This window comes from Strix uralensis, chromosome 4 (genome assembly GCF_047716275.1).
Source record: "Strix uralensis isolate ZFMK-TIS-50842 chromosome 4, bStrUra1, whole genome shotgun sequence".
Taxonomy (NCBI): Eukaryota; Metazoa; Chordata; class Aves; order Strigiformes; family Strigidae; genus Strix; species Strix uralensis.
The window spans coordinates 49678214-49692765 of NC_133975.1; the positions used below are offsets into that span (position 1 = coordinate 49678214).

Consider the following 14552-nt stretch of genomic DNA (forward strand, 5'->3'; position numbering starts at 1 on the left):
CAGCTGTAAAAGGGTGGGGAAAAATCAAAACCACATTTACACCCATTTTTCATCCTAAAAAAGGAGATTAAAGATTTGCATAGGGAATATGTCTGAATCACTTTAAAATGCTGCGTGAGAAACACCAGAAACCAAAACACGAAGCCAGCAACGTGTTACATTTTCAGCCCTAGAACTCAAGTGACTCCAGCAGTTCTCAGTCAAATGCTTTCTGCAGTGATTCAGTGGAGTCAGGCCCGGGGGAGTCCTGATTTCTCCTGGAGACTGTGGTTTAAACCTCGACTTGCCAGAAACAGCAGACACTCAGGGAAGCATGAGGATGCTAATGACAGAGAGAAAAGGACCCATATGGTTTTTGAAAACTTGTCTCCAGTTGTGCCTATCCATTTGCCGTCATCACATTTTCCCTTACGCACATTTCCCTAATTTCCATAGGCAGCACATCAGTTACTGGGCTTCAGTAATTCATAACACCTACCGCACAAGTATCCATCTTAGAAATATATTCAGCTCCTTCCCAGAACTTGTGCTAGCTCACTGGAAAGATGTACAGTCTTTTTTGAAGAAACTTTCAAAAGTGCACATAGACGGCCAATTCATTTGTTTCCCTAACCCTACAGCACAGGACCGTGAGAAGGAAGCACCAGGGAAACGATGCAGCTGTGGGTGGTGGGTTTGCACCCGTCAGCCCTGCTTTACTGCTGTCAAAGGTAGCTTTTTCACTTCTAATGATGAAGAAATGGAAAATAATGGGAAATAAAATTCATTGTAAACAATTGTTTAGAAGCGGAATCAAATATTTTCTAGCCAGCTCCTTTTGGGTACCCAAATGAACATTGTCTGTGCTCAGTTGCTAGGATTTATATTTCAGAGTAAAGAGGAAGCAGTCACTTGGATGTGCTCTGGAGCTAAACAGAGTTCTTGCTTTTATGCCTATTTTGCTGCTGGATCACTGCAGCCACAGAAAGTAACTGGTGCCCCTGTGCAGCAGAGGGTTATTTGAAGCTACCAGCTCTATTTATCAGTCAAAGTCCTATTGTTTAAAAAAAAAAAAAAAAAAGTAAGTAGAGTTCATATCTTTCCTCCACTTGACCCAAGAGGAGGCATCAAAGTTTTTTGTCTTTTTTTTTTTTCTTCCTCTTCCCAATAAGGATGGAATAGGATAAAAAAGGAGCTATTGTTCTGACCTGATCAAAAGCAGAAGAGACACATCTCTGTTCAAAGCGAGTCTGTCCAAAACCTCTGCTTCAGATGGGGTGAACGGTCTCAGAAATGTGTGTTACTCTCTCCCCTGTGTGCAGACAAGGCCACGCTTGATGAGCATTTGCTCAGCCACTGCAAACCTCATCCTAAACACCACAGCTAAAGTCAGTGTGCTAATGTCCCCTCCGTGCTCCCCTGTGCAGTTCTGTGCTAGAAGGAAGGACATCAGCAGCTGGAGACTAATGAGGATTTTTCTTTTTTGTTTCATCAGAGCAAGTTGCTAGCTGAGGCCATGCATATCCTGCAACCTCAGCCTTCAGCCTGAAAAGACACAGAAACAATCTTTATGGCAAGGAACAACCTCTAGCTGGAAACAATTTTCTCTGAGTGCAAGTAGTTGATGCTGGTGGTAGCGATCACACATTGGGAAGAGAAACATGCTTTGTTGCAACAAGAACCTTCACATGTCCCTCGCCTCAGCGTCACTTTCTTTTACAGATGCAAGGACATTTGCTCAGCCGCCAGCTTTAACAGCATGCAAGATTTCCAGAATGCGTCTTTCAGCCAGGAGGAGACGACAGATTTTTTAATATTGGTTTACGAGTAACAGAAAAGTAATGTATTTCTGGCTATTTAGATAGTGACGTGGCTAAAACAAACTCCTTTGTTTCCAGCAGCTGTTAACAATACCTGCAGGGAGCTGTTCCCAAGGCAGTTATCTCTGGCACTGACGGCAGTAGGATGTAAACAGCATGTATCAAGTTAATGGAAAACACTGAGCAGCCAAATCTGAAAGGAGCTGTGTTCCGCTGGGCCTCTCTCGCAGGGATGACGTTCTCACGTGGAGCAGCAGCAGCTTTCGGAGGGCAGGTCTTCCTGGGGGTGGCCGGCCAGGGCGCTCTCTGTGCCGGGCTGCTGCGGCAGCGTGGCCCCGCTGGGGCGCGCGGAGCTGGGGGTATGCAATTACAGCCACGGTATTTGAGCTCGGGGTCAGCGCCGAGCTAACGTGCGGTACGCCTCCAGCCTGGAGCTGGCTCGGGTCTGCTCAGGTCGGAGCCAACATGCGGCTGTCTGCATCCGTCCACGCAGACATACCCTAAGATTAGAAAGATACCGATGGGTTATTTTGAATGACATCGTCCAGACTTGCACACTGTGGGAGGTGTGATGGGAACTCTTTCTGTGTGTCTTGATAATTTAATGAGCTGTTGTAATGAGGGATGCACTGAGCCCCTCATTTGTATGCAGTTCCCACATGAGATGTGAATATTAAATTCCTCTAAGTATGAATCAGCACCTCTTACTCCCACAGCTCTTTCCCCTATCTCTCCATCTCCACCAGCTCCACAGCTCCAGATCCCCTCACAGTTCCTTGGGCTCCCCCACTTCACTGTCACCTCATCAGCCACCAAAGGAGAGAGGTGCCCCCCTGGCCACAACCAGAAGCATTGGCCATTCGGCAGGACAAAGCTGGAGAAAAGGTCTCGGTTCTTTCTTGAAAACCGACTGCAACCGGGCTTAGCCCCGTGGCCTGTTAGCGTTTGGGAAAATTGCATGACATGGGAAATTAAACCTACAGGGCATCGCTGTCTCTGACAGCTGGTAGTTTAAATAATGAATTGGTAATTATAAACCCTTTTGAAATAAAAATGAAGTTTAAAAAAACATAAACTTTTGAGACACACCTTTTGATGGTGAAGGGCTTTCCCACGTAGATTCCACCAGCAGCCATCACTCAGCACTGGCAGACAGCAGGTGCTTGCTGCTCGTACGAGGAGAGATACACTCACCAAACAAGAAAAGTCAGGGGCTAGACAAGTTTGCAAATAGCAGCAATTCCAGTCCAAAAATCATTTCCATAGCAGAGGGGAGGAAGTGCTCCCTGAGGACAAGGAGGCTGGCTGGCTTTCACTTTTTTTCTGCTGAATAGATGTTCTTTTGTACGCAACAGAGAAGGAAAAATAATGGGAGAATGGGACGAAATTGAAAAATTCAGAATTGCAACGTAAAAGTCATCACCTGCTCCTGCAAAACAAGCTATTCTTTATTTCCAAAGTCCTCAGAGTTGTAACCCGGGATTTCTCAATAAAGTGTGCTAAGCTAAAAGGCATGAAGATAGCGACAGATCCAGACTTGTCAGTGCCATCAACATTTATCTTGGCCACAACATACAGTGTGTACACAAAGTGCTGCATCCACCATCTAATGCCATCCATGTTATACCCAAACCTGTGCAGAAAGTCCCGCCTCAGAAATGTTCAGAAACTGAAGTTAAATTGTGTGTCTTAGTATGAAAACAAACCTAGCATTTTAAACACCAGGATTTCTGCTGTAAAGTCCTCCCTTTTGAGGCTTTCCCCCAGTCCCCTACACTCAGACTCCAGTTGCTCGAGATCTCCAGGACCAAAGCCAACAGTACAACAGGAAGGAGAAAGTACAAACCTCATACCCAGTAAATGGGAACTTTATTAAACTACTGAGTTACTCCGAAATGTATAAATGTTCCATTAAATACATTCAGTTTTCTTTTACACATTTATAGAAATTTATTTACATATTCCAAACACATTTAAATTATTTTTCAAGCTTGGTACCAATAAATTTTTTTGTTGTTTTTTTTTTTAAAAAAGGAAAAAAAGTCAATCATCTGCTCTTGCAGATGTGCATACATACACACAAGTACAAATAAGAAGGGAGATGCTTTTGTATCAAACCCACAAGGGAGGCGGTATCCAAAAAGCTTATCGGGTTTCAAGCAAAAAGTCGCCCTTGCTGAAAAGCAGGCTATATAAATTCTCCCTGTGGCACAGACTCGAACAAGAGGCCCTATGCAATACTTTTTGGTGTTCGGGTATGATGTCTGCATCAAGATTTGCTGGTATGTGGGAAGAGCCAAAGGCCCCTTGCCAAATCCAAAACACAAAGCTAGCTGTCCCTGATACTAGCCCACGAGAAGCAGGTGAGCAATTAAATGGCTCATTCCCACTGAATTACGCTCTCCCAGCACTGAGGGATAGAGCAGACAAACGGATCTACCACTAGTAAGTCAATGCCACTTGTTCGAAGAGATTTTCCTTTTTTATTTTATTCTTAAATGAGGCTTCATTCATAAGTGAATAAAAAGGCAACTCTTTAAATAAGATGCTTAGGAGAACAGTGATCAGTTTCCCCACCTACATACATTGCTCTTGGGAAGATGCACAGCATGCTGAACAAGTTTTCCCTCGTTCTCTGTACCTTAGTCTGACAGGAGTTAAAATTTGTATCTGCAGGAAAAAACAGGTGTTTTTATTTTGTAAAAAGCTTATCAAATACTAGTTTAATTCATCCTTTAGAGTCTTTAAACATTAAAAACCACATTTGAAGCAACCAAGGAAGTCTACAAAAACATTGTCATGCGTAAGCTCTGTGTTTCATGCTAAATAATCATGTTGACAAGGAGAGGGAGAGGAGGCGGCGGTGGTGGCAGGGAAACTAATGGCTCAATCAGAGCCATTGCGACATTCAAGTAACTTCGTAGTAGATACACCAGTGGAAACATGGAATGGTAAGAAAGTGCTCAACACTCCATCGCAGCCTTCAAGAGTTGTGCTGCAAGCATCCTTGATACGTATCATAAATATATGGCACTTCTGTATGACCAAAAGCTGGCAAGTTTGCTTGTGACCAAAACAAGTCAGTAGTTGTTGTCATCCCAATGGTTACTGATGGCCCTTCCAACAGGCACAGCCTCCAGCCGTGCTACTCAGTGCAGCACCAGCCGTACCTACTTGTGCATGCAAGACAATGCTGCCACATTTTTGGAGAAGAAGCCTCCTGCCCAGCAGAAAGCCTTCTCCAGACACACATACACATTCATAAAACATGCTATAAATTCTTCAGTGAGGTTAAAAGACAGCCACAAACAGCAAATGTCTCGTTTTACTATTTTTTGGCCAGCAGTTCCCAGTCTGTCCAATTGCCAGCAACGGACTTCGCAACAGGCAAAAAGAGTTCCAGAATCCAAGGAATTGAAAGCAACGGAAAGCACAATCACCCAAGTTCATTTTCAGTACTGTTCCACAGGATTCACTTTGACATCAAATAAGGAACCAACCAGCACAAAGGCTTGAGTCTTAGGAAGAATCTTATGTACACAAAAACTGGCCTTTATCCATGTTTTCTGTCACAAAGCGTTGCATCTTGTAGTTTCACTTCTTAAAACTTGTTGGCTTTTGGTGACCCTTCTGTATCACAAATATGCAAAAATTTGCTGTTACGCTCGCATTCCATCACAGTAGCTTCAAATACATTCAAATTCATAAAAAAGGATTTAGACCAGACCCAACTACTTGCCCTTTTCCAACAGTGTGCTGTACTTTAATGAGCACACGACGTTGCTTATCAGCAATGTTACTGTTTTAAGGAATTTCATGACACAGGCATCCAGTGCTTGAACAAGTGTTCACATTCCAAGATTCAAAACACCCTCTCCCTCATTTCAGTAACGGCTTCAGTATTTTACCAATTGTGGTGCGGTTTGCATCTTTCAGTTTAAGAGAGGCCTTTTCCACTGTTCCCTGCTCCTTTGGTGCAGGCTCCACTTTAGTGTTGACAGCTTCTCCCTGCAGGATGGTTCTTCCAACCACTCTGGCACTACTTGCTCTCTTTAAGGTACTCACGCTGTTCTCCTTTGGACTCGGATCATCAGAGGCTGCTGCCGGCTTGGCTTTAGGCAGCCTCTGGGACACAGACCTTGTGATGGTTGGAGGTTTGGATGAGCTGGATAGATCCACTTTTGCACGCTTTGAAGAAGAAGCCACCGTATTCCTCGCAAAGTTTGGGACAGCGGATGGTGTTTTGGGAACACTGACCGTGGCAACCTTGGTGTCATCTGTAGGGGTCTGGGGTTTCCCACTGGAGCGACACATCTTCATTTCATCTGTCTTTGATTTGACATTGCTCCTAACAGGTTTAGAGCTTGGCTTCTTGAGAGAGACTCTGTCCCTCTCAAAGTGAGCACTGCTCGAGGTGACAGTGCCCCTTTGTAACTTTGGCTCTTCTACTGACATGCTATGCCTGTAAGGACTTCTTGGCAGTGTGTCTGTTGTGCCTCGGACAGAGCTGCGACGAGACAGCCGACTTTCCACTGTACTAGTTTCACGAAGTGCTGGCTTGGCTTCTGGCTTTTTCATGCTGCTTGGTGCTCTGTTTGACCGAGAAATAGGCACCACTTTCCTCATACTTTCATTCTCAGAGGCATTCAAAGTTCTTACAGGTCTGGAAGGAGCTGTGTGGCTAGGGCGAGTGCCACTGGATTTTGAGGAGCTTGGAGATCTATCTTTTAGAGAGTTTCTCTTTGGTCCTGCTGGGTCTTTAGTTTTTATGGGCTTTTCTTTAGGAAGGGTGTGCTTGCTATTGGCATCATCCTTATCATTTGTGGAAGCGTGAAGAGACAGATCCTTGGCAGAAGCAGAATTCAGGTTTGAGAAGAAAGTTCTAGCCCTGTTCTGAGCATCATTCCCAGAAGAACGTGTTTTGCCAGCCTCACTTATTTCATTGCCTGTTGATTTAAAATCATTTCCCTCTTCAGAGTCCAATGTCAAAGAACAATCAGTCGTTGTATCCGACACATAGAACATTGGCCCATCTTCCCTACTTCCTGAAACACTTGTATCCAGAGACATGGGGCTGCTGCTGCTGGGCTCTGAAGCTTCACTCTTGCAACCCACTGCTTTGGCTTTATGGTTGTGGGCCTCTCTGGAACTTCTGCAAGCTGGGGGCAGGTCATCATCGGCAGTGCTGAGGGAATGAAAGCTTAGGTCATCTAGAGTCTCCAAGTCTGTTCCACCAGCATCTTCTAAATATATTAAAGGTGTATCCTCTGCAGGCTTTGCTCCTTGAATATCAAACTTACGTAATCCTTTAACAAGTTCACGCTCCTCAATTGCAAGGGCCAGAGCATTTATATCTGTGGACTCCTCGCAGGACACATTGGAAGTGTGCATGTTGTAGTCAGTGCTTCTCTGTGAGTAACGGGCACCAGGACCGGTTGAGCCACTGAAGTGACTGGGCTGAGCTGGAGGCACCTGAAGTAGGGCACCACTTTTCACTTTGGTTTCAGACTGTTGGTCTAAGTGCAAGGTATTTAAGTTGAGATCTCTCGTTTCTTTGGATTCAGTCCAGGCTATGTTTGGTCTTGCTTGTCGGGTGTTTGCACGGGGAAGGCTGTTAAACTTGTTTGGATCTTCGTCTTTTGAGATTTCCAGGAAACTCTGTAACTCCCTGTCTGCAGTAATCCCCAAAGACAGTCGAGAGCGTCTAGAATTGGGGTTTCTGTACGAAGGGCTTTGAGGCCTCTGCTGCAAGAAGGGAAGAAATTCTTCAAGTCCTTTTTTGGCCAACATCTCCACATCATTTTCACTGCTGCTCCGCCCGAAGCTCCCAAGCTCTCCAGCTGCCCAGGATCGACGCTTTTCCTCCAGCTCCTTTTGCCTTTGCAGACTATGAAGTTCCTGGATCTCTCGTTCCCTGTTTTCCTGACAAGTAATAGCATAAATACATGTCTCAGAGGACAGTGTCCTATGCATGAGAACAAGTCACACTCCTTTATCTTTCCCTTTATTTCTTCCCACCTAAGTTAGCTCCTGTTGCCATCACCCTCCCCCAATCCCCAATACACACACACACACAAAATCACCATGACAACCACAGCCTGCAACCATTAACCCGTATTGAGAGCAGTTCCCTGCATAACTAATGCTGGCGACACATCAGTCTGGTCAGCATAAGAAAAAACTGTACAAGTCCCTGCAGAGACCAAGAATGTGACCTATCAAACCCAAAGTAGATGTCAAGTCCAGCCAAAGAGTTCTTGCTCTAAGATGGAGAGCTTCAAGTCCCCACTAAGTTTAATGTTGGCAGTTTTATCAGGTGAGTAAACCTCTTCCTGACCATTACATTCATATTTTTAAGACAAACTTGTCTGATGAACACACAGCCAATGTGTTCCTTCCATCCTCCCTTATTACAACTGCAACTGTTCCTCAGCAAGTGCAGTTTCTATGGGGTGCTGCTTACCTCTCACTTGAACATTACTGATAGGAAATTTTGTGAAAAGACATTACTTAATGGTATATGAAGGCAAATAGAAAAGTTTACACAATGCCTCACGATCATTACTTAGACATCAACTGACACCACTCAAGGACCATTAATCAATGTTTCATTCCAGTTCTGGATCTCGTATTCACCGTTGGCTTCAAAAACTGGCAACTATTGCACAGAAGTTGCCCAGGGCAGGCTGGAGATTTTGGCAGCTAGGCTGAAGGGTTTTGGTTCAGGAAGCCATAGAAACAGGTAGTTTGTGTTTGAAAGACAACACAGTAACACCTTTGTACTAAAATCACTAGCACTGGATTACTGTGAATATCAACATTTTAACTGTCACCTCCAGGCTTCAGATTTAATCTAGCTGAACCTTCAGTTGAACTTTCCAGGTTATTTTCCGAAACTGAAAATCTGGTTTTCTAAAGCCAGTACAGCTGCAGCAAAAGAAAGAAGGTGGAGGCTAGTCTTAACAGAGGATTTAAAAATTACATAATTTTCCAATATGTTGTTAAATCTGTTCTGAGCAATGACACACTGTTAAAAAAAAACACACCTATATCTGTCTGAAGCACTGTTTAGTTTGATCTTCCCATTGTTGTGACAACAGAAGAGCTGCACAAGTAGAAAGCTTTCAGTCAACAAAAGCCTAATGCTAAAGCTTTTTGATGAATGGGTTAATCTACACCTCTTAAAGTGGATTTGAGACTACACAGGGCATTAGAGGCCTAAGAAACCTGAACAGCTAAGAAAGGAAAAAGAAAAACTTGCATTTCAGAAAAAAAGTCTGTGGCAGGGAGCTTTCTTTCACAGGTATGGAATTACAGAATGAATTCTTGCCAAATGCTAAAGCTCAACTTGAAATATCCCATTGTAAAGAGAAATGGTTAAAAATAGTTGTAGATATTATTACTATATTTCATATTAGACATGGAACATTTTAACCTCCCTCAAAACATGTTTCAGGAGATTTTATTCAAATGAAAAACCTATTTTAAGCCCACACAGACATGTTAAAAAATTGCAAAAAATGTTTAAACTTTTGAAATATGTGCACATGGCCATTGTAGCATGAGCCATCTTTTTAGACTGCTGGCTGTGCTATCCACACATCACATTCATTTGTCAGAAGCGCAATTTTTATTCTGAATTGCTCTGTTAATTTTGTAGGGACAGAGGTTAATCCTCACAAAATACCTAGTAAACAAACCTTCTCAACAGTTGCAAATAAGAGACTAATTTATCATTTTTAGAGTGTAACTACTTACTACAGAGAGAGGAAGGGAGATCCCCATTGGACCCTGTAGTAATAGCTATCCAACAACCACTTGTAATATGTGACTATGAATTAAATCCCCAGTCCCAAATAATTGAACATATATGCATGAAGTCACCTCTCACTAAAATGTCTGCCATAGTTACCACCACTTGGTTTTATACATTTATATAATGCATAACTACATGCTGTCTTGGGTGGTAAAGGTTAGGTAAGCTAATGGTACAACAGGCATTATTAGCTCAACATCCTGTCAGCTTGCTACAAATCACAACTGTTCTCTCTTTTCTGAACTAAAGCTCTTATACAAAGTGCTGTCAAATGCAGATTGCGTAAGGCAGAAGAATAAAGAAATATGCGGATCCATCTAATTCATGCTATTTATAAAGGCCAAAAAAATATTTGTAACAGGAGGCAGACTTTGCTGAACCAAAACTGTAACTAATACCGATACTGCTCCTTCATCTTAGTAAGCTTCTTGAATTATTTGGGACCAATTCAGGATACTTCATAAATGATCAGTCACACTGGAGATGAGGTATCTTGGTGCTGTAGGCCTGTTCCATTTCTTGAGTTTTCACCCACAAAAAGCATTTGAAAGAACAAAGTAGTATACACAGTCCTTACTTTACTTGGCAAAGCGTGTCTAGTCATGTAAAGACTGTTCAGGCTGGTACGTCCGTGTAACGGGGTGCCACATCTCAAGGCCTTTCCAGTGATCTAACATCACCAGTCCAAGGCCTGAACAGAGAGCATCAGTCAGGAAGTCTGCAATCTCTCTCACTACTCAGCTCAGCAATCACCAGCCTCCTCACCAAAAAAGGAGGAAGGAGTCCATGTACAAGCAGGCCAACAGACTGCCCTGACGTACCACCTCAATGGTCTAGTCTACCTGCAGCAGAAGATGCAGAGCAGCGGCACTGCACACAGGGCTGGGCAGAATGACCACTTCCCACCCGGCTTCTGGCAAGGAATGCCTACAGGAGGGCAGTTCGCTGCAGCCATTTGAGCAAATATATCAAATACCACAAGATATAAAATGCCCCTTAAGCAGAAAAAACAACTTAATTCACATGAGCCAATATCTATTTCAAATGTGTGAGAATCTCATTCAGTGCTCTTACCTTAACAGCCTTGTTGAATCTTATGCAGAAGTCCCTAAATATCTGGAAACACTCATCCAACTTCATAGTTTCTTTGTCTTCACAGAAGAAGTCAATGAGAGCGTTTCCTTCCTTTTCTAATTCTCGTTTCTGGTGTTCAAGCTCCTTTAGATGTCTGACAGCAAACTGTAGCAAAACCCATATATGGCATGAACCAGACAGAAAAATTAAAGTCACAACAGGTCACGTATACATTAGGAACTTATGAAATTCATGTTCCAACCGAGGAGCTGTTACAGAGCCCAGGAAATTAACACTTTGAAGGAGAACTCTTACTAACAAAAGGAAGCATGTCATTTCAGCAAAGTGAGTAAGGAAGGTCAGGGAAAATGGATTATTCAAAATGTAAATTCTAGTGACTAGGATACAAACCAGGGAAAAGTTCAAAAGCCCTTGAACAAACTTAGAAGTTTAATTTTTAGATGCGTAAAATCAGAGACTGTGCTAGGGCACTGACAGACCACCTGGGAGGTCCTTGAGAGTTCCACATGCCTGATTTTCCCATTTTCCCTGCAGCTTTCAACTAAGCATAAATGGATTAATTCCTCCTTCCTGTTCTTCTCAAACAACCATGTGGGTAAATTCACGGATATACATCACAGTATCAGCTCCTGCCTAAGTTAACCCTAGACCACAATAAAAGGGTTTTCATGCTAGAAAGGTAAGGAACCGCTGGAAATATGCATAGTTTAAGACATTCAGAAAACATCCCCTTAAAGTAGCACTTTGAGTCATAAGTGTAGAGCTATACGGACAGAGTTGGAGCAGATTAGTGGAAAAAGATTCAGGAGGAAGAGAATAAGGCTGTGGTTAGACTTTGAGCAGCAGAACTGCTTAAAACACTTTCAGTAGTTGCCCCTCTGTCTTCTCTATCTGCATCAACAGCCACTCACTCCCATCCTTGCACAGTCCCAGATCTGAGACCACACGTGGCTCAAAGTAACCTGGGGAGAAAAGTTAATTTTCAGACAAACCTGTTCTCTGACACTGTCTAACTCATGATCACCTAAATACTTTTGATACTGCAGCACCAGGGTGGGAATAGGCAGCTGAAGGCACTGGTGACCATTTAAGCCAACCCTGCTGTCAGAAAGGTACTGGGCAAATTATACCGGTAGGGTAGGAACAAATCTTACTTCTTAAGTCTCAAAAAAACCCAACCAAACTATCCCCCAAAAAAGCACCCAATAAAAAGCTGGATTGAAGATAAACTGGACAATTGATAAAAGCATACATAGAAAAGCAGTTCCTCCCACATATTTCAGTAATTTATTCATGGGGATGAGATAATGAAAGATGACTTTTAAATCAGCTTGGTTATCACCTGTAATTTAGAAACAAAAACCGGAAGTGTTTATGTAAGGTATGCATTTGTAAAACGATTTTTTTTCCCAACATTTCTTTTGGAATGTGGCCTAAAGAAGGTTGTAGTGTTACATAAAAGCAGCTATTAAATTAAAAAAAAAAAATCCCAAACATGTTAGAACATAACATTAAAGAGTCTGGGTGCAATGGATAAAAGCCAACAAATGCAGAGTGAATGAGGACAGGTATTTCAATCTTAACCCGCCCCTTTCTTCATCAACTTCTCATCTCCTGAAAAACTGCAGGGACTATTAACTACATTTGCAGTTGAAAATCAGGGTGGGTTAAATTCCAGATCAACACCTGCTTTCTTACTTTTAATAATTATCTATAGTGTGAAACAGAAAAATAATTTAATTGAAGTATAGTATGTATTTCTCCAGGCATCACCACATACTCAGAAAATACCAAGAACTCTGCTTCAAAGTCAAGTGCTATAAACATTCATGTCTATAAAGTCACTGCAGTAGTAAAAAAGGAGAACCCACCCAGAAGTAATGGCATGGCTTAGAATAATACACTCTGTGCTAAGAGTAAATTAGTAGAGAAAAAAGTCCCTTAACCTTCCAGCTTCTAACAGTAAGTCTTCAGTCACCCAACAAGCAGGATTCATATGCGTAGTACAGCCTCAGCTAAAACTGACATGCTCCAGTATAACATAACATGCAGATACTACATTTTGGGCAGCTGCAAAGTACAAAACCAGCGACCAATCCAAATTGTCTTATATTTTAATCTTCATCAGTCATTTCACAGCCATTAAACACACTTGCCTAACAAGCCTTGGGCAATGTACACTCAGTATCCCTCCCTGTAAAAACACAGTCCTTCCAACACTCTTACTTGACAAACAGCATGTAGTTGGAACACCTTTGTATAACTGATAGGGTGGACATATTAAAACAACACTTCTGTTTATTAACACATCCACACAAATTACATTTAGCTGAGGAATGCTCCTGTATTCAGGTGATGGTAACACATTAACACGGATATCCTACAAACCTGGAGAAAGCTTTCCATCTGGTGAAAGAGTTTTGGGTCTCGCCGAATGCTGTCTTTAACAGATCTTGCCTTGAAAGACAGTGAGTGGAGCTCTGCTTCTACATTATCAATGGATAACCTACAAATAGCATATAAAGAGAATGTTTACTGAGGGGGGGAGGAGTTGCCCACAGGTTAGCCATAATATGCTTCAAAAATGGATGTTAAACATGAGGTACAACCTGGCTATCAAACAAGACAGGCCTGTTCAGGAAATCTTTCCAGAGTAGACACTGAACGTTAGGAGAGAGATAAGCACATTTTTCCTTATTAGCAATCTGAAAAGATTCCCGTGGGGTGTGGTTTCATGACTAACTCCAGCCAGTCCTACCCAACCTTACCATGAGAAAGGGCAATGCTGCCCTGCCTCTGACCAGCTGTTCCTTTTCTCTCCCTGGTGCCTGTGTTATTTCTAGATGGCCAGCCATATCTGTGTACTGAAAATTAACCTAGGAAAAGCAAAAAACCAATTTGCTTCCAGATGGATCATTTGTTTGGTCCAGCTGATTACATGACTGTTCAGGTACAGGAGCTGCAACAAAAAGCAGGTCACAAGGGATTGTCAGCCAGGACTACCCATCTTGGCAGTAGTATTTGGCATCATGAAATTGCATGTGACATTCTTCTAAGCAGTCACTGCAATGCAGCCTACACAGTCTCAACCCAGCAGTTACTACATTTCATACTTCTAGCACATACCAGCAGCAGAGCTGCTCCTGCAGAGAGGTAACTCAGAAATCGAAGACCACAGCAAAGAGCTCTGATCTGATGTAATCTAAACTTTATCCTGGAAGAGCCACGTTCCATACAACAGGAGCTCCCACCTAAATCTCTCGGTCACTTTGAGGGTAAATGCTTCTAAATCTATGGCATTTCCTTCACAAGAGAACCGAGCTTTGCCTAGGAATTGAAGCACTACAGTTTCCAAACTGATAAAAATTAACAACTGTACACATGCTCCTAACTAAGGTCATTTTACCAGCAGCATGACTTTAAAACAGTAAAGCTGAAGAATTTGTGACAGACCAATTGAAGTGCACATGGCAGTGGATCGTGACAGCACCCATAAGCTTGTCAGTGCACACACAAATGAATATAATGTGTGCTGGTTTTTCTCTGCTTACTTCATCTGCAAAGGTTAGTTCCCTGTTCTGGGCAGATCATGGGTGTTTTTGCAAATAAGAAAAGCAGTAGAAGATACAGGCTATATTTTTCTGCCTGTGAAGGAGGAAGAGAATGGCCTACAAGCAAAGAAGGCAAGACAATAAAAAATAAAGAACATAATGGTAGTTGTTTTAACATGCTCTAATTGGGAGGATTTATGAGCAACTTGTGCATGACAGTTGTCTCTAATAAAGATCTTCTTCATGACCAATGGTGAGACATGTATTCTGTTTTGTTTCATTCTCCTGTAC

General features: G+C 42.6%; 1 protein-coding gene across 1 annotated transcript in view; it reads right to left on the reverse strand.

Annotated features, from left to right (window-relative positions):
* Positions 1-3640: 3640 nt before the first annotated feature.
* FHDC1 (FH2 domain containing 1) overlaps positions 3641-14552 on the reverse strand; it is a 38236-nt gene continuing 27324 nt past the window's right edge. Inside the window, exons 10-12 of the mRNA XM_074866653.1 lie at positions 13099-13216; positions 10690-10854; positions 3641-7721 (exon numbers count right to left, since the gene is read on the reverse strand). Of these exons, the coding sequence (XP_074722754.1) occupies positions 5679-7721; positions 10690-10854; positions 13099-13216 (2326 nt within the window). The 3' untranslated portion in view covers positions 3641-5678. The remainder of the gene's footprint in view (positions 7722-10689; positions 10855-13098; positions 13217-14552) is intronic.